The sequence below is a fragment of the Pollachius pollachius genome (assembly GCF_949987615.1).
Source record: "Pollachius pollachius genome assembly, chromosome: 5".
NCBI classification, from domain to species: Eukaryota; Metazoa; Chordata; class Actinopteri; order Gadiformes; family Gadidae; genus Pollachius; species Pollachius pollachius.
This window is the reverse complement of record NC_136938.1, coordinates 14,018,098-14,042,375: the sequence shown is the minus strand read 5'-3', so window position 1 is coordinate 14,042,375 and position 24,278 is coordinate 14,018,098. Positions and strand designations below refer to the sequence as shown.

At 42.0% G+C, this 24,278-nt stretch overlaps 3 protein-coding genes across 16 annotated transcripts in view; 2 read left to right on the top strand and 1 right to left on the bottom strand.

The window, feature by feature from the left end:
- Nucleotides 1-525: 525 nt before the first annotated feature.
- Nucleotides 526-6,130, bottom strand: LOC307075605 (ras-related protein Rab-11A). The gene is made up of 5 exons (XM_079736253.1): nucleotides 5,994-6,130; nucleotides 5,120-5,315; nucleotides 4,089-4,282; nucleotides 3,721-3,801; nucleotides 526-3,480 (listed from the first exon to the last, which is right to left on the bottom strand). Exons 1-5 carry the CDS (start codon nucleotides 6,031-6,033, stop codon nucleotides 3,344-3,346), a joined length of 648 nt encoding a protein of 215 aa, XP_079592379.1. The 5' UTR covers nucleotides 6,034-6,130; the 3' UTR covers nucleotides 526-3,343.
- A 4,137-nt stretch (nucleotides 6,131-10,267) lies between these two features.
- Nucleotides 10,268-21,730, top strand: dapk2a (death-associated protein kinase 2a). Its single transcript, XM_079737104.1, has 8 exons — nucleotides 10,268-10,335; nucleotides 11,471-11,692; nucleotides 18,262-18,400; nucleotides 19,399-19,528; nucleotides 19,644-19,719; nucleotides 19,821-19,973; nucleotides 20,142-20,187; nucleotides 20,457-21,730. Exons 1-8 carry the CDS (start codon nucleotides 10,274-10,276, stop codon nucleotides 21,129-21,131), a joined length of 1,503 nt encoding a protein of 500 aa, XP_079593230.1. The 5' UTR covers nucleotides 10,268-10,273; the 3' UTR covers nucleotides 21,132-21,730.
- Nucleotides 21,731-22,616: 886 nt separating this feature from the next.
- The window catches only part of herc1 (HECT and RLD domain containing E3 ubiquitin protein ligase family member 1), an 88,973-nt gene continuing 87,311 nt past the window's right edge, over nucleotides 22,617-24,278 (top strand). For 9 of the 14 annotated variants that reach the window (XM_079736053.1, XM_079736047.1, XM_079736050.1 and 6 more), the window contains exons 1-2: nucleotides 22,617-22,801; nucleotides 22,924-23,019. The gene's annotated coding sequence lies outside the window, so the exon portion shown is untranslated. Of the gene's footprint in view, nucleotides 23,020-24,278 lie in introns of all 14 variants that reach the window. The other 5 variants (XM_079736056.1, XM_079736052.1, XM_079736051.1 and 2 more) reach the window with 4 other exon arrangements.

Genomic DNA, 24,278 nt, shown 5'->3' with positions numbered 1-24,278 from the left:
GTGGGAATGACGGATGATGGTTTAAAACCCCTTTTTGAAAAAAACATGTACAAAAAGCTATATGGACAAGAATGATAAAATAGTGCGGTGACATTTGTGGCAGCATTTACTGTCTCATTGACCAATGTGGGTCGAAATTGCTGTTCAGAAACACTTTTTTGTGAATCTTTCTTATATCTCATTCCCTTGCAGAGCCTTGATCACATGTCAATTCTCCATCTCTCGCAAATTGAAATATGTGCTGTGGCCTTGTGACCGTTTCTATTGTCGAATACATCACCACAAAGCTTCTATTGTTGTTGAATATATCGCCAAGTAGTTTAGATTTTTGCCGAGTACATCGCCAAGTAGTTTATATTGTTGAATAATTGCCACGTAGTTTCTTTTGTTGTCGAATACATCACAGGGTAGACTTTTTTTTTTACAATATAATTTTGACCCTTGACAAACAGCAATAACACAACATGTTGACAATCAGAAGTAGAATATAATTTCACAATGATTCTACAATAGACAATATGGATAGCAACTATTACATTGAAAACATGTTTATTTCCTATATGGTGTCCACATGAGAATATATATTTTTAAGAATGTGTTCTGGTGATGCTTGTGTGTATGATTCATTCCCTTGACTGAATAAAGTTTGTCAAAGCTCAGAATGGTGGAGTCATTTGTCTAATCAGATTTTCTTACAATATCACCTTACTAAAACTTAATTTGATGAGGTGCAACTCAATAGATACAAACAAACATTTCCTAGAATCAAAGCCACATGTGAATAACCTTTCATAATATGCCAACACAACAAATAATAACTAGGTCTTTTGAAGGTATGTATGACTGGTGCGCTTTATTATGAGGAACCGATAACTTAAGATATAGACACAATTTAATAAATCTTTACAAAACAACACCATTCATGTAAACACCACTCCTCTTGCATTTAAACCTGCCGAATTCATTGAAATTACTAAACTTGTTTACATTCCCACTTAGCCGTGATGGCACATTTCAACAGTTATTTTTCAAATGAGAGAATAGAACACACTTCTTTAAAAAAAACGAAAACAATGGAGGTATATTGGAAAGATTGTAAATCATTTTTCATAAGTAAACAGAGTCAATGCTCAAGCATAGATCGCTAGTATGTCAGGACGGAATCGGGCTGGCGAGGGGACCTTCTTTAAAACATTGAAAATAATGGAAGCAAAAGAGAAAAAAACATTTGACTTGCCATCCAGGCTCCCACACACAAGATTACTATCTTACTTCTGCTCCTAAACGGATATAACGCAGGGAAGTTCAACTTTGATAACACTCTGAATATCAACTAGTTGGTAAGCAAGGCTTCCGTCATGCTCATGTGTTACCAGCTAGTCAACCCTAACCAGATAGCAGGGACACAGCATTGACATTGTTAAGTATAATAAGGCATTATGAAATATGGTGGGGGGGGGGTCTTATGCAGAAAGCCATGCATTGTGTCAGAGGCAGCTCGGTGTCTAATAGCCTTACTGTGGAAAGTAACACAGGACAACCTCTCTAGAAGCCTTCTTTTTATGGCCACATGGTTCGAGGCAAATGCTTTGTCACAGCAAACTTAAGGAAATAGTGAGCATAAGGAGGATGCGTTGTTAGCAGGTATCTTTTTTAAGACCTGTGAGAGTAGGCACTGTGAAGGGACACTAACAAGCTCCCTGGTAGAGCTCAATAGACAACACAAGGTCATGATGACTGTCATAACAGCTACCAGATGCGAGTAGATATGACGGATGATAGGAGAATGTATATTTTGTGACTAAATTCAGAAGTCAGAGAAGTAGTGATGTGTCCTCTAAATAGAGGTACAATCAGTGTTCAGTGTTCTACATACCAGAAGTGGAACTGTGTCAGTTGTATGTTGTATTATTAAAGCTGTTCATGAAAGGTCTCTCTTTAAACAATACAATTAAACCAAATAAAGATATGGTACAGGCGCCCAGGTATAATTTAGGCAAGAAATATTTTGGAATAATATGCTAAAGTGGCCAGCTTCATTAGTTTTTTTTTTATCTGCCGTTGAACTGAAGGTGTGGTGAAAACACTGAATGCCTAATTGCATTTTGTCATGTTGTGAAATTGTGGCTTTAGGAACAAACCATTTTTTAATTTCAAACATCTGCTGCATAGACATAATACTCTTTATGTTTGCGGTTAAATATAGCTTATGCATAATAATTACTAACAATCTGTATTCATAGCAATGTTGCTTTAAACCCCCCACATCAACTGTTAAAGTAATGTATTTCAGTAAACTATGTATGGAAGTGAGTTATTTCAATGAATGGTCCAATGTGCAGGAGGAGTCCTTTCAATTTTCTATCTGCATGGTCAACGCCTCGACTCAACAGTAGTGTTCCCCTTTCAGTCTAACCCGGGCCTGGCATCTGTACAAACATGCAAAGCTGACCGGATCTCCTCACCTGGCACGACATCTACAAAGCGGCTACAAAGCAGCTACATGCTAGTTTACATCTGGCCTTTATGCTAGGGCCGCTTGCAGCTCAGCTGATGTAAAAAGGTAATGTTCTATGTTGCTAGCATTATATTCACAGCAATCAGAGCGATCATACGGAACTATCGCAGGAGCACCTACTTCTACACTGTGCCCCATACATCCAATTGGTTTCCAAAACAGTATATTGCACTAAGCTAGTTTGAAAATGACAGGAGGCGGACGGTGGCTCTACACAACACACATCAGAGCAGCTTCAATGTGCTTCAATTTCATATCTACCCGTTAGTAAATTAAGGACATACAATTAACAAAGAGATCGTTAAAAAATCAATGAGATCACTAAAATGGAAAAAAAAAAACAGTGGTTGAAGAAAAGGAAGAAAGAATCACATTCATATATTAACAAATTTCCGTGACATGTCAGCGCATCTACAGTAATGAAATACTAAGTGATAAGAAATGCCTGCTTCCTTTCATCTAGCATTTCCCAGATAAAGAAGAAGAGGCCGTGGAGGGATAGAAAGGGGTGGGCAAGGAGGGAGAGGAGGGGTATAGGGGCCCTGCCCACACAGTAGCTTCCATGAGTGGGATCAGTGGAGGTTTGATGTGGGTAGGGGAGTAGGGACCAGGGTTGAGGGTGAGGGGTGGGAGGGGGGCAGTGCAAAAATCAGGGGGTTCCAGCGTACAAACTACCAATCCCTTTACTGCTACACCACAGAGTGCAGCAAGGCAAGAGGCTGTCAAAGGAGGGGGAGGAGGATTGTGGAAATATGTGGACGTAAGGGAGGTTCAGAGGAGGACAAGGGGAGGGAGAGGTGGAGGGAGGAGCTAGGGGGGTTTGGGCTAGATGTTTTGACAGCACTGCATCTTTGGTTTGTTCTCCGTGGGCTGCACCTGGATGTTGACCACATTGTTGCTGGGCGACATGTCACTCTCCTGGCGTTCCGACATCTGCTTCTGGGACACTATACGGTAGATCTCTGGTGAAGGGGAAGAAGGCCACAGTCCATAAGAGCTGGTCACACAGATATGTACAACGCTTACTGGACTGCAGTGCTTGCTGATAAGCTCTCCAGTCAAGTAAGCCTTGTCCATTGTGTTTTGTCCAGTGCATATGCTGGATTTGCCATGTATCTATTGGTAACTGGGATATTTAACATTTACATTTAGCACAACACACAATATTCCCATGGTGTGAACAGCGAAGAGTCAAGAATCACCTGTGAGAATAGTCTGGAAGGCAGTTTCCACATTAGTGGAATCCAAAGCCGACGTCTCCAGGAAGGATAAACCGTTTTTCTCTTTCCGATGCAAGACAGTAAAATAAGTTATATGAGAACAAATAGCAAACTACCGTTCACTGCAACATTTTGCATTCAGTTTGACTAATAGCAGGGGAAGAATCATTTAAAATTTACTACAGATGGCCAGTTTATGGTATAAGTATTCAACTCATATCTTTTAAAAAGGGAAATCTGAGCGCCGGAACTGACAACGAGCAAATGGCACTCATGAACAGATCATTCCGATTAAAGAAACGATATAATTCTCATACATGAAAAATAGACAATGGACAATAAAAACTGACCGGCAAATGCCCGGGCCTCGTCGGTGGGCACGGCCCGCAGGTGGCGCAGATCACTCTTGTTGCCCACCAGCATGATGACGATGTTGCTGTCGGCGTGGTCACGCAGCTCCTTCAGCCAGCGCTCCACGTTCTCGTAGGTCAGGTGCTTGGCGATGTCGTAGACCAGGAGCGCCCCCACTGCCCCACGGTAGTACCTGTAGCACAGGGGACACCCATTTAAGGGGTAGAGGGATATTATGGAGAGTGAATAGGACCATACGAATGCTCATCCTACTGCTGCTGGAGCAGAGGAGGAGAGGGAGGGTCCAATGACTTGTAACCGGTTAAAGGATGCAATGAATCTATATTCATTTCAATATTATTTCAGAGTAATCGTTTGAAGTGTTGACCAGATTAATACTTTTTCTTTAGCAAAACAAGACATTGTAAGATTAAACATTAGTATCATTAGGGGTTATTAATCTCGAATCCAGCAGGCCTACAATATTTTATCAGAACTTTTTGAGGGGAGATGGCACAGAGAACTAGAAACTGAAAGGGGCAGAGGTACACCTTATTTCCTGTTTCATTAACATTTAAAGATCCCGCCTCCAGCAACATGATTGTTGATACAAGTTAAAATTAAACGCCACGTTCACCCATATTTGTTCTTATGTCATCAGACTTTAGATATTAATCTAGTCTGATTGGTGAGACATGGGGTTTATTAAACAAATGAATCTGTATCCACTTCTATCCACTATATCTAAAAGGTATAATAAAGTTGTAATGAACAATGCAACAGGAAATATCTGTTTCTGTGTATCCCTGGGAGACAAAGAAGTACAAGTTTGTTTTGACAGTAGTTTGTCGTTTCTTAAAACATGAATAATAGGCCTCACATTTTTTATTGAACAAGACAACTTGCTGTATTGTGTAAGATGTAACATATTGCTTGCATATGCAATTAATACACACAAAAACAATGGAAATAGACATATAGAATAGAAAAGGGAGTTGTTTATGACGACAAAAAAAATACTCCTACTCACGCAGATGTGATGGCACGATAGCGCTCTTGGCCAGCTGTGTCCCAGATTTGTGCCTTTACAGTTTTCCCATCCACCTGAATGCTGCGTGTGGCAAATTCTACCCCGATTGTGCTCTTGCTCTCGAGGTTGAACTCATTGCGGGTAAAACGGGAAAGCAGGTTACTCTTGCCTACACCCGAATCACCAATCAAGACGACTGGAACAAAGTGATGACACTCAGGTTATCTACAAAGTACTTTACATGATAAACCTATATCAATGGCTGTTATGCATAATTGGACCGACAGAACATGGTAATCCAATCGATCACATGACTTGTAGAGATGTACACTTTGGCTGGTTTCGTATAGGATTTGCTTATCTTGTGAACAACAACAACATAACACCACTCACTGGTTCATGTTCAGCTTGTTATTCAAAATTGATGAAAATCCATGACATCGGACACATTTAAGTTTAATAGCAAGTCTGCATGGCTCTAGATATGTTTCAAAAGCTAAAGAGCTAGGTGTGTCCATCGTTAGCTTGGCTGCTCAGAGCGGTGCCAGCATCACCAACTCGCCGTGTTGTGACTCTCGGCTCACGTTAGCCAATAACAAACACGCCTTGACTGATACCGAATCTGTACGGTCAGTCTGTACATAGTTTTAAAAAATTAGAAAAACAGCAGTATCAGTATTATAACTCAAATTAGTAATGGTTATAGCATTTGTTAGGATAGTTGGGTTGAAAGAATGTAGTTCGAAGAAGATCAAGACAGCTACGATCACTGATTGCTAGTTCTCAGGCCTGGTGAGCTAGCTGGCTAACGTTAACTAGCAAACAAACCAAACATTGAAGCCAGATGGCGACAGTCATCAAAACAAATTTTTACCTTTAAACAAATAATCATATTCGTCATCTCTAGTGCCCATCTTCTTGTATATCAATAACCACCCGAATATTTCGTGAAGCGCTATATTTATTTCTTATACACAACCAACGGGAGTAAGTATTTCCGGTATATCTTCTTCTATTGATATTATGTACATAAAAGAGAAAACCGCGGCCTCTACTGGATCCCACTGTAGTATTACACATACATAAAGGTTTAATTGACATGCTATTACACACACATTGCCATTAAAACACCAGTATAAAATTTATTTCAGGGCCTTATTTAAATATATAAAACATGGAAAAAATATATTTTATGACCAAACACTGATGCAGACCATGTCATTTCTTGAGTTCTCCTTCTGGATTGCATCTAGACATAAGCATACATCGGAACTGTGATATTTGACTAACAAGTAGGGTGTTGTGCACTTGTTTTGTTTATTGTCAGCTTAAAAGGTTTTGCCATTACTGATAGGTAAGTGGCAATTTTTTCACAATGTAGTTTTAAATAGAACAACCGTCCTTATGTTGGTTTTCCAAGATATCAACAAAGTTTGTACATTTCTTTGATAAAAAAAGAATCATTTTTTTGTATTCAGGGAGGAATTTTGACCACTGGATATTCTGAAATTCGAAAAATGGTTGAGAACAGTGGTTAAGAAATAACAATAATATAAAATTAACCATTCATCTTAACTTATTTTCATACCAACCTTGTTACCCATGGTGAACTTTGAGTTATTGATTTTTACATCTCCCAGGGTTTTCGTAAAGGTTTCCCTGGATACCAAGACCTGCTTCAATATCCTCATAAGGGTTGACATTTGAATAATGGTTATGCGTGTCCTTCTGGGACTTCGTCGTACTATTTGACATTGTGCTGTGCCAGAGTTTCATCCAGCACTTTACAGTCCTGGTAAAGCGGGTTGGATTTGGGGACATAGTGGTCGTCTGTCTGGTGGTCTATCTTGCCCTGCTGTTTCATGAAATCCCTTGTAATATGAAGGGAGTAAGTGTTGCAGGTGACCTTCTTCTGTGGTACAGTGTAATCGGACGTTTGCAGCGTAACCATTGGGGTATATTCTACTGTATCTCTATCCAGACTGGGCGGATACGTGCTTCCGTTTTCCACCGGAGAACTTCCTGAATATTCATAGTTTTAGTATTGAGTTGGATATTCATTGTGGCTTCTGTCTATGCTCTCAGTTGATAGGGGGCTTCTGCCCATCTCATCGGGACCTTCTGATAGTTGCTGCGGCATTGTTGCTCTGGCTCTCTCTCCTCTTTTTGGGTCCATGGCGGTGGTTTTGATTTGGCTGTACTTTGAAGAGGTGTTAGTCAGCCTTTTGCTCAGGATGTGCCTCAGGGGTTAGCCTCTCTTTGGAACTGGTGGTACTTTCTAAAATGTAGAGAGATGTGTAATGTTAGTTTATGAGGGGCGGAATTATTACTTTGTCATTGGTTGATGCATCCAAGCAGTTTACTTAAAGCCATATTCAATCTTATACTTGGAATGAAATGAAGGAATCAAGAACGTTACTGTAACTTCACCTGGGAAAGAAAAACAGGGTAAACTGACACTGTGTCGGTCAGTTTCCTGGTTTTGGTTTTAGAAGGCAGCGCCTGTGGTTGCACATCGGGAAAAATATTTTGCCTCAAAGGCTTCTGGATAATCTTCCCATCATGGTTTTGGCCATGGATTTTGTCACTGATCTGATTCCATAAAGTTATCAGCACTTGCACGCTCACCCCTGACTTCTCCTGAGTCTCAAAGCTGACCACATCATACAGTTCACTGGGTTTGCTCTGCCATAAGGAGAACCACATTTTTGTCAGAAACACATCACATTTACATCACACACCCAATCTTTAAAAAATCCATTCCTGGTATTTGTTCATTACGAGGTAAAGTTGTCCTTTTAATAACACTAGCTTCAGCCTCTGTTAGGTGCCAGGTACACTAATGTTGCTGGTCTAGCTGCAGCTTTACCTCACTACAGCAATAGGTGAGTTATTCTCCATAGGGCTGGATGGTACTGAATTTGTAGTGTGATATCACCTCTTTGAGGCTACGGTGGGAACGACAGTCTCCTTCCAGATCAAACAATCCAGTAATGTTCTGGTTGATCACAAATCTAGGCTGTCCTCTGTGGGAAGATTATAATATTTTTGACCTTGAAAGAGATATATAGCAGAAACTATTGTGTTATACATTTGGTATAAATTGTCTAAATCATTTATTTTTTGTGCACCAGGGCTTGATGATTTAATTGTAGTCCTTCTTAGTTTGTGTTTATGTAATCTGCAGGGAATGTTTTTAATTATTTAGGGAAAACGGTATTAATAGGACATGCTTGTAGGAGAGGATGAACCCAAGGACTGTATCACTGAGGCGAATGAGGAAACAGCCCAATGGTCTTATCTCTCAACAGATCTTCAGCATGAAGGAGAGATGTGGACAGAACAGATTCAATTATTTCACAGGCAAATTACAGTTCAAAAATAATTCTGACGTCCTCTAAACACCTCTCTCACACATACTCACTCACTAAACTCCATTCTGACCCATAAAGCACACATAATCTAACACGACCCAGATCAACGTCTCCACCAGCATTGCACCCTCCTGTATCCCTCCGGCCACAGACTCAGATCCATCAGATGCTGAAGGCATCTTTTTAGAAAAAGCTTTTTTTTTGTCATCCTTGCACTCAATAAAGCTCTCAATGCAACAGCCCAACCCTCTTTTAATGTGTCTGTATGTATTCAGGAGTCTTGTGTTATGTTGTGTTGCATTGTATTATTATTATGTCTTGTGTACTGTGTCTATGTAAGGGCTGCAATGATTACTTGATTAATAGATTAGTCAATCAACAGAACATTTATTGAATCTAATATTGATAATTGATCATTGAAAAAATACAACAAACAGATAACAAACATTGGCTCCTTTATGTTGTAGTTCAATTCAAATATTTGGTTCATGTATAATTTTAAAAGGTTTAGTTGTTTTTTCTTGGCTGATTGTCAAAGCAAGCACATTTAATGCATCACTTTGAAATGGTAACTAGTGATGGCATTGGCTATTATTTATGATATTTTATAGACTCAATAGTTAATAGTTATTTGCAAACATAGTCTATGTGTTTAAACGTGCGCAACATTATGACAATACATGTCAGTGAATCTATCCTTGGTTCTTACTTTCTGGCTGTGAAGCCCCTGAACCACGCTGGGAAGTTGCCGTTATGTAGGATGAGGGTTTCCTGGGTCTGGGGCTCCCAGACTCCACTCCATCCCCCCTCGTTCCACTGTGTGTAGTTAGCACCAGAGCAACGCACACCTCTCCCTGCACTGCTGCTCCAAACAGGACCTTTATCTCTTATTAGATGGAGCATGTGCCTCATTTGACTTTATCAGTTACTTTGCCTGAATAGCGGCTTTGTGATGATTCCGAAACGGGCATGGCTGCACGGATAGCAGGTTCATTTGACTATGGCTCTTTCTCATTCACGATGGAAACAAAAACAGTGAAACAGAGCCGATGGTTTTGATGCTGACATAATACAGGATTTGAAGCAGACAATACAAAGTTAGTGTCAAAAGTAAGCTTTAAGCAAAAAAATGTTTCAGGCCATATATTGTCTGTGAGGTTATTGGTGTGTAAATGTGCATGAGCCCAACAGTGCATCTATCTTCCTGCACTTTCCCATTTCCAATGTATTACACACACGCACAAACGCACACACACACACGCACACACACACACACACACACACACACACACACACACACACCCACACACTTTAATCATATTAAAACATAATTATTTTCGGTAGGCTTCATATTTTCGGTCAATTTATTTAACATCAATGGGCAGAGCACTCAGGTGACAGTTCACGCGCAGCATAACCATGGGCCTATTAAAGAGCACAACAGGTGGCACGAGAGCGCGCACTGGAAATAGGAGAACCCTTCTCGCGCGCGCGCAGTATCCCTGCACGAGTGTCACAGCGGTTATCTTCGGTCCCGAGAGGACCAGACCGGCTTCGACTTGTTAGTTTGTTAAAGTGTGTTACCGTTTCATAACTTGTACCTACAATATGCAAATGAGTATTTATGTACGAACCAACATTGAGCTGTCAAAGATAAGGCGTCTGCGACATTTAAACGCATTGTTACATTTTGCTTTTCGAAAATAGAACTGCCAGACGAGTAAGCCTGTACACACTATGAGGAGCTGAACATTATCCTAAATCACTCAGGACTGCAGGAATGGCCTTCTTCAAGCAACAGAGAGTGGAGGATTTCTATGATATTGGTGAAGAGTTGGGAAGGTAGGACTTCTTAATCTTATTCAAATCAACCTGAGGAACCCTCGAAACGACCTAAATATAGGCTCTGTAAAAAACGAAAAACAATAGATATTCGATTGAGTTATTTGATAATAACACACAATAGCTAGTTTATTTAATTTACATAACATCAATCAATTGAATGCATGTTCGCACACATAGCACTTAAAATGATCATGGTAAGACTCATCCACAAAAGGAAGCAAATGTAGGCCAGAGCAACGCTAATACGACAGAACTCGTTTCTTTAAGGTCCCATGGCATGAAAATCTCACTTTTGGAGGATTTCTCAACAGTTCCCCTAGCCTGCCTATGGTCTCCCAGTGGCTAAAACTTGCGTTCGGTGTAAAACGAGCACTAGGTATCCTGCTCGCCTTTGCAAAAATGGCTGCTCAGGCGCGCTGATTTGGAATGTGGCCCCATATGTCGTCATAAGGGGCCAAGTGACCTCCCTTTCCTCTGCCTAGCCCGCCCAGAGAATTTGGCCCGCCCAGAGAATTTGGCCTGCTACGACCGTGCGAGCGCCACTTGTGTTTGTGCGTGTGTGTAGTTACACACACGCACAAACACATGTTACAGTGTTAGTGTTACAGTGTTACAACAGTGTTAGTGTTACAGTGTTACAACAGCAGAACGGTTAAAACGGCACTGCCCGCTGCAGGAGGCGGTGATGCCTAAGCGCTGCCCGCTGCTGAGGCGGTGGTCCCTCGGCAGCGAGAAGCAGGCCTCAAACGGGAAACAATTGCGGTAAACAATCCCTTTCTCTTCCGTGTCGTGGTTCAGTCTACTTCAGATTGATGTGGATGTAGAAGAACCAGAGAAGTCAGAGAACCCGACGCAGTCATTTGAGATTCATAATATCGTCTGGAGGCGCACACAGCTTTTGGCCATGATATTATGTATTATATGATATAGATATCTATGTATTATATGATATTATTGAGTTATAGAGCTCCAGGACTGCAGCGCAAGTGTTGTACACTTCTTTGTTATTTGGATAACCGTTCTGCTGTTGGTGTATTTAACTTAAAGTGTAAGTCTGGCGAAAATTAAGACTGTTTTTCAGAATCACCTCCCATTCTTCTCCTCTGCGGTGACACTTGTTTGTATTTTGAAGCGGGCAGTTTGCCATTGTGAAGCAATGCCGGGAGAAACGTACAGGGCTGGAGTTTGCTGCCAAATTCATGAAGAAGCGCCAGAGCGTGGCGAGCCTGCGGGGGGTACGGCGGGAGGAGATCGAGAGGGAGGTGAACATGCTGCAGCAGACCCGGCACCCCAACATCGTCACGCTGCACGACGTCTATGAGAACCGCTCTGATGTCGTTCTCATCTTGGAACTGTGAGTGCTGCCAAGTAGGTAATATACAGGCTGGTCGCGCAAAACCCGATCATCAGAGATCTCCTCGCCTACCAAACCTCTGGGGATTTCTAAGGGCAAGTAATGGTGCTATCCATTCGTATGTACTAGCACGTACCGGCGTACTGCCGGTACCTTCTAGATATAAGTTGTAAATCTCCCAGCTTTCTTGCACCATTTAAGGGTGGAACGCCCCCTTTTGGTCTGTCCCACTCGCTATTCTGAAAGTAGAGCGAGTTCAGTGAGGCCGACCGTACGACTCGACAACAAAAATGGCTGCGCCCGTAAAGAGACTTATTTTCTTTGTATTTGTACCACGTTTGTCATTTTAATATCGATTTTAAATGCTCAAACACACTTGATTACATTGATACTTTATTCCAATCACTAACGTATGCATTGCACAGTCTTGCTGTGGGTGCAATACATTGTAAAGTTGTGTTGTTTGTTTTCGAGCTGGTTTGCTAAAGATGCTAATGTAGCTAACAATAATAATGAATAGCCAATGAGAGACGGGAACGCTATCAGGGCTGCAATCCAGGAAATTGCATCATGTTCTCACTAGAGCAGGTCGGACGTACCGGCGTACCAAACAAATGGATAGCACCATATGTTGTTTGAATGGCTGCGAGAATGGGGCCCCTTACATTTTACCGGTAATTAAGGCGCGTGGTCCTGGTGATAATGAGACACCTTGTCAGTGATGACGCTCACTACGCGTGTTCCTGACAGCGACCGTTCATGTGCATTGCGTTCAGCTTCACTGCGTTCGGAAGCTGTTTTTTTTTATCCTATAAAAAACAGTCAGAACTAAACAGAACTTTAAAAAAAACGTCTGTCGATGCCAACAGACGGTTACAACGTCAATCAATAATAAAGTATGTGATATGATGGTTGATTCTTTTATATCGAGTAAAACTTTAATGTTCCGCCATGTTCATGCGCGTCACTAGTAAACCATAGGTCACCAACTGGGCAACTCTGCAAAATCTGGCCCCAGTTGCTGAACGGAAGTAGAATTATAAGAGCGTCATGAGGTGTTGTTCATGACAACTTTCCGACGTCGCGAAAATGTTTTCCCCATAATTCCCAGCGATGTGAACACTCCATTATATTCTCTCCCCATTCTCCTCTGCAAGTTTAAATGATTTGATTCTGTTTTATTGAATTGTATTTGACTGCAACGTGAAACACATAAAACGTTGGCTGATTCAGAGTAGGGCTGGGCGATATTGACCAAAAGTCATATCTCAATATTTTCAAGGAGATTGTCGATATACGATATATATTGATATTGTTGACACAATAACATAGTTGCCGTTGCCGTGCTCCAACTCGTCATTCTACATCGGTACGCCGCTGTGCTTTCATTTTCAGCCTGCCTGCGTCGCTATGTTCGTTAACCTTTGTGCTTGTTCCGTATCTTGTTTGAAAAAATATTGATATATTTCAAATATCGATATACTGCCCGGCCCTAATTCAGAGCCGTATTGAGCGAGGGAGAGCGATTTAGATAGCCATCTCTCTAAATGGCTTTGGGGAAGCTACCTATAATGGACGTGATGCTGGAACGACTACCCCAAAAACGTCCCCACTCTCTGCTCCCTCCCTTCCTACGTTTCGCTGTCATTGAGAAGGGTTGCATCTCACACACCTATTATTAATGGCTCAGATATGAGGCGAGAGCGGCCTATAATCAACTTTAGCTCTTACAAAGGCTTGCGCAATCAACTTGATATCAAACTACATATTTCACTCACTATTAACTGAGTGAAAAAAATTATAACAAATCACATTTAAATAATGTTATTACCTACAGAACCTTTGATGTAGGTTCCTTGAGAGTTTGGTTAAGCTGTACAGTTTCTGGAAGGTTTCCCATACCTCTGTGATAACCCTTCTGTTATCACAGAGGTTTCAGACACTGGATATGTGTTACATTACATTTTGTCTTTAAGAAGGTCGTCTCATATCTAGCTGTGGTGAGTCTTGAAGCAAAGAATTATAGTGTTTGGTATTAGTAATGCGCGATATAAACGATATACGATATAAACGATAAAAAAAAATGGCCTACGATAGAGATTTTAATTCTATCGCTCTATCACGATACTGCATGTTGATGACGCAAAATACAATGTTTAATTTTTGGTTTGGTGCAATTCCTTTTCACATTGCAATTTTCGCAACAGTGCCAGAATTCGTCAACAAACCTGCATGTGTGCAAAGAACGTTAACCCATTTGTACCGGCTGCTGTGCGGCGCAACATTGTATCTAGTAGATACAATGTTGCTCCGCGCAGCCGGTACAAATGGGTTAATGATAAACACGCACTGATCCAACTCCTTCTCCCTCATCCTGACTCGGAATGTGGTAAATGCATCGGCATTTTTAAGTTATGTTTTCCAGCATACTTTTTACTTGCTATTGTCGGACCGTCGGGTGGTGGCTCAACATGGAGCAAAGAGGAGACGGAATGCCTTTTGGATATCGGACCCAAATATCCAAAAGACGTTCCGTCTCCTCTTTCCTCCATGTTGAGCAACGTCTCCGAGACCACCTCTCCGGCTGGGTCAACCTCCTTGGTTAAAAATATCACGTAATCGACAAAAATCTTAACAATCAATGATCGATCATCAATTAATCATGCCCATCCCTAATTGTCAGTACAGTGTCTGTTCCTTATCTAGAAAGACACCCGTTTTTCCTGTTCTCTGCATCTTGGGTGGCATTTAAGAACCAAGGACTTAAACTAAGTGTAGTGCCTTTTAGAATGGTTTGCACTAAAGGAAAGAAACCCAATACTAATTTTATTTATCTGCAACATTATGTTGTATGATTACAGTGTTTCACAATAAATGTTCTCGAAATGACATACTGTATTTCTCTTTTTTTTAAATACATTTAGCAGTTTGGCTTTCCTTAGGGTCTATGTAACCTGTTCTGAAACGTTTATTTTATGATTTTATATTGTGATATATATATCGTTATCGCAAGAGGCTGCAATGTATATCGCAATATGGATTTTAGGCCATATCGCCCATCTCTATTTGGTATTGCAATTGGTTGTACTAACTTTAACCCTAGTTTCTGCAGTGTTCTGCAGGGTTTTTGCTGTGTTATTGTTGATAGTAAGGTCGTTGAGTCTAGTTTCGGTCACAAGGTGTGAACAATAGGCTTGATTGACTGGGTGGAGCTAAGGCTGCCTGAGCTACCATGTGCATTTAAAGGCTAAGTGTTGCGTCAGGACCCAGTAAACGAAGACCCGGGAAACAAAGACTAAGGGAGTCTCTCTGTGGGAGTCCCGGGAAGACCCGGGAAACAAAGAGTATGGGAGTCTCTCTGTGGGAGTCCCTTGAGGAAGACCTTAGAGGCCACTGTATTGTAGTTATGTGTCGTACTTCAATTATCGTTAGAATCTCTACTCATAGACGACGCCACAATAGATCCTCTGTTCGGCGTCGTAACCCATCCAATCTATGCCATTTACCCACCCTCGCCATCACTGGCCTTGAGGTGATGGGAGGACTCTGGAATTGCCAGTCAGCGGTCAAAAAGGCAGACTCTATTTTGGCCTACGCGTCCCTCAATACCCTCCATTTCCTGGCCCTGACAGAGACCTGGATCACTCCAGAGAACTCTGCCACTCCTGCTGCCCTTTCCACTGTACTCATTCTCACACACCCCTAGACCTTCGGGGCGAGGAGGAGGGGCCGGACTCCTCATCTCGCCGATGTGGTCCTATCAGGTTCTTCCACTAGAACACTTGGCCAGATCTGCATTTGAACTCCACGCTGTCACTGTCACCCTTCCTATTAATCTCTTCATTGTGGTAATCTACCGTCCCCCTGGTCCCCTTCGTGACTTCTATGACGAAATGGATGCCCTTCTCAGCTGCTTTCCTGAAAATGGCACACCACTCGTTATACTTTAACATCCTGCCAGAGAATTTGCACTCACCTGAATTAACCAACTTTTTTGTCACCATTGACTTAACACTATCCCCTTCTCCTCCCACACACAGGGCAGGGAACCAGCTTGACCTGATATTCACAAGGTCCTGTTGCACCTCTGCTCTCTCTGTTACCCCACTCCCCGTGTCTGACCATCACTTTGTTGCTTTTTCTCTCCCCTTAAAGTCCTCTCCCCCCCTCGTCTCTAGTCCCCACATTGTCACCACCTGCCGCAACCTCAAAACTCTCTCTCCCTCTCCCTCAACTGTTCTGTCTTCACTACCTCCTATTGAACAATTCTCTCAACTATCCACAGAGGAATCCTCTGACACTCTGCTATCCTCCCTCTCCTCCTCTTTGGACTCCCTCTGTCCCTTCCACTCCAGACCGGCGCGATCTTCACCCCCCCCTCCTTGGCTGTCTGAATCTCTGCGGACCAATAGAGCAGAGTTGCGGGCAGCTGAGAGGAAATGGAAGAGATCAGACTGTCCTAATGATCTATCTCACTATCACTTTCTTCTCTCTAATTTCACCTCCACTGTGTCAACAGCCAAATCTGCCTTCTACCGCACCAAAATTAACTCCTCCGCCTCAAACCCCAGGAAACTGTTTTCCTTGTTTTCTTCCCTCCTCAACCCTCCCTCCCCTCCTCCTCCTTCCTGCCTCACTGCTGATGACTTTGTTACCTACTTTACCCAGAAAGTAAAGACATATATAACATATATATGTCTATGTCTATATATATATAACATCTAACCATGCCACCACCTGCCCCCTCGACACTATCCCTTCCTCCCTCCTCCAGGCTGTGTCAAACGACATCCTGCCATTTCTCACCGCACTTATTAACTCCTCCCTCACTTCTGGCATTGTTCCAACGTCTTTCAAGACTGCCAGAATAAAGCCTCTCCTCAAAAAACCAACCCTTGATACCACTGACATCCAAAATTACAGACCGGTATCTCTTCTTTCATTCCTCTCTAAAACATTGGAACGTGCCGTCGCTAACTAACTGTCCTCCTATCTCTCATCTAACAACCTGCTTGACCCTCACCAGTCAGGCTTCAAAAAAGCACACTCCACTGAGACGGCTCTCCTCGTGGTGACTGAGTCCCTCCGTGCGGCCAGAGCCTCGTCCCTCTCATCGGTTCTCATTCTCCTTGACCTGTCTGCAGCATTTGACACTGTGAACCACCAGATCGCCACTCTCGCCGAACTTGGCATAGCTGAATCTGCCCTTTCCTGGTTTACATCCTACCTGATGAATCGCACTTATCAGGTAGCATGGAATGGCTCCTTGTCCAAACCTTGCACGCTTAATACAGGTGTCCCTCAAGGCTCTGTACTGGGGCCTCTTCTGTTCTCCCTCTACACCAGATCTCTGGGCTCTGTAATTACATCCCACGGCTTTTCCTATCACTGCTATGCTGACGACACTCAGCTATTTCTCTCTTTTCCCTTATCTGACAAAGCCCTGACTGCAACACGCATATCTGAATGTCTGGCAGAAGTCAGCACCTGGACAACTGCCCATCACCTGAGGCTTAACCTCAACAAGACTGAGCTCCTCCTAATACCAGGGAAAGATTGCCCACACATGGACTTACTGGTCACTGTTGAGAACATCGCTGTATCTCCTTCTCCAACTGCCAAAAACCTTGGTGTAGTGTTGAACAATCAGTTATGCTGGACCGCAAACATCACTGCGGTGGCCCGATCCTGCAGATTTGCACTTTACAACATCCGCAGGATCCGGCCCTTCCTCGCAAGGGAAGCAGCTCAGCTTCTAGTCCAATCACTGGTCATCTCCCGCCTCGACTACTGCAACTCGCTCCTGGCTGGACTCCCTGCCTCTGCGATTAAACCCTTGCAGCGCATCCAGAATGCGGCAGCGCACCTCGTGTTCAACCTACCAAAGTTCTCACATGTAACCCCCCTCTTCCGAGACCTCCACTGGCTCCCTGTAATAGCTCGCATCAGATTCAAGATGATGGTACTGGCATACAAGGCAGTCGATGGAACTGCCCCTGCCTACCTCCAGGCATAAGTAAAGCCACACACCCCAGCTCGATCCCTCCGCTCAACTACCTCAGCTGGACGTCTGGTACCACCAACGCTAAGAGCAAGCAAAGGTCGATCAGCGAAGTCACAACTTTTCTCTGTTTTGGGACCTCAGTGGTGGAACAAGCTCCCTACCGATGTCAGCATCGCAGAGTCACTCACCAGCTTCCGCAAAAGACTCAAAACTCACCTGTTCAGAGTTCACCTCGACTCTGCATAGAAACCAATGCACAGCCACCATTGAATGTTGTACGTCCTGGCACTTGTACATTGCACTTATTCAAGGTTCTTAATTGTATAGCATCTACAGTAGCTGCTATCTTTGCTTTACACGGGGAATGGGTTAGCCTAGCGATTGTAATACTTGCACTTGGTTCTATGAACATCTTTACTGTACAGACAGCGATATATTGTTTCACTTCTTATGACAAATGTACTTATTGTAACAAATGCACTTATTGTAAGTCGCTTTGGATAAAAGCGTCTGCTAAATGCCCTAAATGTAAATGTAAAATGTAATGTGTGTTTGGTGGCTGCAGGGTGTCTGGAGGAGAGCTCTTTGACTTTCTGGCCCAGAAGGAGTCTCTGAGTGAGGAGGAGGCCACCCAGTTCATTAAACAGATCTTGGAAGGGGTGAACTACCTCCACTCGAGAAATATAGCCCACTTTGATCTCAAGGTGGGTTGTTTACCATGTGTGTGGCATGGCTTCTGGCTTTGCATGACTGCCACAAGACCAGTGTTGAAATGATTCAGAGGTTTTTGAGCAAAAGGCTAGATTTAGTTAGAAATTCTAACCACCTTTTAATTCAGTTGTGACCACAAATGTAAAGTAAAAACCCTTGTAAATTGATTGTATGTTATCAGCTAATATAGCTTTAGGTTTATTTTATTCTATAATATATATTAGATCTTTGAATCCATGATTAAAAAATGCTTTGCTTCTGAAATATATGAACAATCACTTATTAATTTCGCTTTATACATATAGACCACATATACTGTAGATACATATGAATATGAATATGAATATGATACATATGAAGGAGCATCGTGGAGCATCTAACTTTAATTTGCGGTTACCCAGCTGCTATTGCACAATATTGTAATGCCTTCATTACACTGTGGATGGAGAAACTGATATAATGATAAAAGTTCAAAACAAACTAACCTCTGAAGGCTCAAAAGTAAAGGGTTTAAATGGATTATGTTTAGAGGATCATGTATCACCGAGATTTATTTAGACATACTATCATTAATATTGTAAGTGTTTGTAAATGGATCAAGAAATGTCTTTGCAGAGCTCGTATTTCCTCTTTCCATCTGACATTGTACAGTGTCAGCGAATAAGAGAGAGAGAGAGAGAGAGATTTAAGAGACCACATAATGTATGATATACAATACGAAAATAATTTATTGATTAATGATTCCATTTTGTTGGTTATAAAATCATTTACAATATTATTTTGCCACTATGTGTGAATTGATCCTGTCCTGGCCTAACAAGTGGAGTAGTGGCTTAGAAAATATACATGATTTAAATTATAGGGTCACAACTTCCAACATGAAATGCTTGTGCTGCTGGTGATCACTATAATACTAAATGATTTTCGAGCATAAGGAAGTGGGTTCTCCTAATGCTTCGTGACAATAACTCACTTCCCATCTGCTCTGCAGCCAGAGAACATAATGCTTCTGGACAAGAACGTGCCATTGCCGAGAATCAAGCTCATCGATTTTGGCCTTGCCCACAAGATTGAAGCAGGAGTTGAATTCAAAAACATATTTGGAACTCCTGAGTTTGTGGGTAAGATAATCCCACAGTTTTAATGTGTCTATCTATGTTACAAATCTTACTTGGCTATAATAACCTTTTAACATTATACAGTCAATTACTAGTGCTGCATTTTTTTTTCACTTAGCACCAGAGATTGTCAACTACGAGCCACTGGGGTTAGAGGCAGACATGTGGAGTATAGGTGTCATCACCTATATCTTGTAAGCATCAACAGAAATATGCATCCATGCAATGCTATTTAACCTGTGTGTATTTAAAATAAGATAATCGACTAGAGCTGTTTGGATTGGTTTTATTTTAGACTGAGTGGTGCTTCACCCTTCCTGGGAGAAACCAAACAGGACACACTTGGAAACATTTCGGCCATAAATTATGAGTTTGATGAAGAGTTCTTCTGCCACACCAGTGAGCTTGCGAAGAAATTCATCAGGCAACTGCTGGAGAGAGATAAAGGGTAGTTACTCAAATGTGATATTGAAACAGCATTGTATGTTCTCGGGGACACTATGACATGCAATGTCTCAGTATAATACAAAATGTGTGTTTTTTATAATACTAGTTTAATTGCTACACTCATGGTTAAATATTGCAATATTCATTTAATTATTGATGCTTCTTACAGAAAAAGGCTAACAATACAAGATGCTCTTAATCATCGATGGATAAAGGTATTGGAGAAACTCAATGTCAACATGTATGTCTGTATTATGTTTATATCTGCTTATTACTTTTTATTCTCAATGTAATATTATATCAAAGTTGATATTTACTGAAGCCCTCAAGGTTGTATTGCTCTAATGAACCTTGTTTTTGGTCACCTATTGATATAATGGGCTTTGTTCCTGCTCCATTACAGCTTTAATTGATCATCGTGTGTTCTCTATGGTTGAAAGCTCACTGATGTGATCCACCATTCTTTTCTTCTGTTAAATTGGAGTCCAATGAGCACAAGGAAGACAGCAAAGCCCCTGAGACCAAGCGGCGTGGGCGGCGTGAGCTGAAGACCAAGCGCCTCAGGGAGTACACCATCAAGTCCCACTCCAGCATGCCACCCAATAACACCTATGTCAACTTTGAGCGCTTCGCCCAGGTGGTGGAGGACATTGGTCAAATGGAAGGCTCCTTTGCCAGGCTGGCAGCCACGCACGACACCCTGCAGGGGGACATCGATGCCATGGCGTCCCTGTACAACGACAAGGAGGCCTGGTACAAGGAGGAGAGCGAAGGCGTGCGCCACGAGCTCTCCCAGATCCGCTATGAGTTCCGCAAGGTTGAGGCCATGAAGAGGAGCATGCAAGACGACATGCGCGCCGTCGATGCCAACCTCGTCACCGTCGGCAACCGCTACCGGGAGCGCCACAGCCGGTTTGAGGCACTGCGCAACGAACTCAGTGACGAGCTGAAGTGGGTGCAAGAGGTGGTGGGGTCGTTTCCCCCGAGTGTTGGGGGCAGCAGCGGCAGCTGCGCGGGAGGTCATCCCAACTGCAGCTTCTCCAGTGTCTTCTCCAACGACGTGAACGAAGCGCTGAAGGAGCTACTGAATCGCTCATGCGGAGGAGAGCTCCTCTCTGGAATCAACCTGGACTTCACAGAGAGTGGGCAGCAGAGATAGTGCCACTGCACGTATACAGATTTGGGTTAGTCATAGCAGTATGTACTGGAAACTATAGGGGCTTTACTCTGTTTGTAGGAGCACTTTGAAATCAGATTCGTGACATGAATCGCTTCAAGAATAAAACTGAGCAGTTGGTTCAACCTTAAAGTAGATCAGGAGTCTCCCAACCAGAACTGCTCTTCCTGAAAACCACACCCCCACAGCTCAGTTCCACACTATATGTAGATCCTCGCTGCTATTTTTAAGGGAGCATATGAATATTTGGGAGTCACAGTGCAAACTGACTACAAACAGCAAACTGAGATCAAATGAATAAATGAGAACATTCATTATGAGACAGTTTAACGCGTAATACATCACCATTGAGTAGAGATTTATAAGGTCATGCAGTACGTTTTGAGTATATTTTTATCATGCTATATACTGTGTTTATGGGTTTACTTTAACAACACAAAAATAGAAATGATTAAGCCTGCACTATGTAGGTTTTCCCATTGGCAACCGAGGAACTTTAGGATTAGCTACAGTTCCCTGGATGTTGTTACTTGTAGATGGATGCGTTTCATTTTTAAGAATCTTTCAGACATGAGGATATAATCATGGAGTAAATTGCTCGAAAAGTTATATTGCGCTGGTATTTTGTAAACTTTGCACATTTTTAAAATGGAACACATTTAATTTGCTTTGTGATTAAACAAAGAATCCCTATGTGTTTCAAACGTGTTTACTGATGATGACGGAATTGTTCTGAGGCTGAGGCGGATCTGACCGACTGTCTGCAAGGCTAAGATAACAGAAAATCGTTCTGTGTTTTGAAACTTGCTGTCTATATTTAACTCATGGGTTTGACCTTAGCCTACGTTGGCAAGAAATGCCTTGGCAAAAAGCGCATAGTGCATGACAGATGGCTTTTTAAACTTAATGATGAACAGTTTATTTGTGAAAGAAGCAAACACAAAAGCAGTAGCATAGATGTGGCGGACCAAATCTTCAAACCCTTTGAAAACCATTTTCAAACTGCACTCTAAACACTTGACATGACATCCTTTGTTTTGATAAGCATGACGATAACCGCGTTCGGATGTCACTACGGAGCGTCTGCATCAGCATTTGCGAGTGAGGGCAGGACTTTCAGTCATACTGCTTTAACTTCGAGTGAGAGGGAGGGACTTTCAGAAAAACTGCTTTGTAAAATGTTCCTAAATACTCCCTTTTTATTCTCCTTGTCATTGTTGTTATTTTTCTCTTATTATAAAAAAAATTCTAGCTCAAGGGACTATTTACTGGCCTACACGTCTTTTAGGAATTAAGAGACCGGCAATTGCTTTGTGGTTGACCGGGATAACGCTACAATTTTGAATCCTCTCTCAGCCTAGGCGCAAGCGTTGCACAAGCCTGTCTCCTCTACGGGCAATCGTCTACGTCACGGCAGTGGGGCTGGGGCTCTAGAAGGGTTGGGGGACTTGCAGCCTGAACTTCACAGGCTGCATTCATTGCAGTATAAGGTGCAGATGGGAATGGGTGAGGATATGGACATAGCCCGCCTGTCCACATTCGTAATGACGTTGTCAAAACAAGTCAATGACAATTAAGTATGTTCAGTGAAATGTGGTAACGTTGACATTCAGGCAACAAACCAATAACAGGAGGCCCGTTTACAGTTTCTGGTAAGGTACGCTTTTATTCGGGCTAGTTACAGCTAGCTCGCTATCAGTAGGGTACCTGATGCACACAGGCTAATGCTATGGTTAGCCGGCTAACATCTCACTGACAGGGCCTTTTTTAACAGGTGAGTTCAACAAGGCTAGCTTATAGCTAACGTTACATGGGTTCTGGGATAACGTCTTGCTACATCGGTCCAGTGTTGCTTACAGTTGACGTTCAGGTAATATTTTATTCTGCTTACTTTGATGCCAGCATTAGCAATGGCTGTAGACCTTTATTGATTGTGCTGTAAGGGATGCATATCAAATGTGCTATATGATGAATACTTTTGAAAAAATAGCTTAAAGCTAGCGTTTAGAAATCGTTGTCAGTGAGTGCATTGCCTGCTGCATCGAATTTTTATTATTATTATTATTAATTTTATCTGACTGCAAAATGCATGTTGGCTACTGGATTATTTCGTTTTCAGTTTGGCGTTAGTTTCACTTTAGTAACTAGCTAACTTTAGAAGCGGATCATCAAAAGCCAAGATGAAGCCCATCTAGATTGGTCAGTCTTGTCGAGCTGCACATTCATGTTATGGTGTCAGCTAGAGCGGACTGCAGCTCAATAACAACATTACCAGAACATGGCACCATGTACTAGGCTCATCCAGGGCATAAGCGTCAAAGGCTTTATTCCAGTACGTGCAGGGAGAAGACGAGTTGTCCAATAACAAAACGTATTTTTGGGGAAAATTTGTTCTTTAGACTATTCCGACTTCCTCTATAGTATATCTTGAATACATTTGCAATAGAAGTATCCTAATCATTTCCACGACTTTTTATTACAGCTTATTATCGTTTAACTTTTATTATTTTGAACAGTAATTCGTTAGTAAATCTTGTGGCCAGGGCGACTTAGACGCATAGACGACTTTACATGCCTTTACATTAAAAAAATATCAAATTTTCACCCTATCGACTATAATGTAATTGCTGTATAATCGATACAGTGACAATTTAATATTTTTTTAATTGAGCCAGACTCGTGTAGTACGAGAAAAAGGAGTCACCTCGAAAATTGGCTTCATTCATAATTTGTTAATTTATTTGATGAATGTTTTATTTAATGAACAGAGCTTGACATTGTGTCTTGGAATCCGGGTACATATTAAACATCTGGCTTTGGCTTATGACCTACAAATTTGAATATGTTAACTTGCATTGGTTTCAGTCAGTTTGAATACAAAACCATGCTTCAATCTTCTCAATTGTATTATTACAAAACATAAAGCCTTTGTACTGCTTTGGCAAATCTAAACTCACTGTGCACAAGGTTGTTATCCGTAAATTGTATGGAACATGGTTGCAAAGTTTGGGTTGAAGTCACAATGTGTCGCATTGAGCCCATCCCAGAACATTAAGAATTATAAAACAAAATAAGTGTTTTGACTACTCTTACTTGCTGTGCAACTTTGTGAGTGGAACTAGCATAACT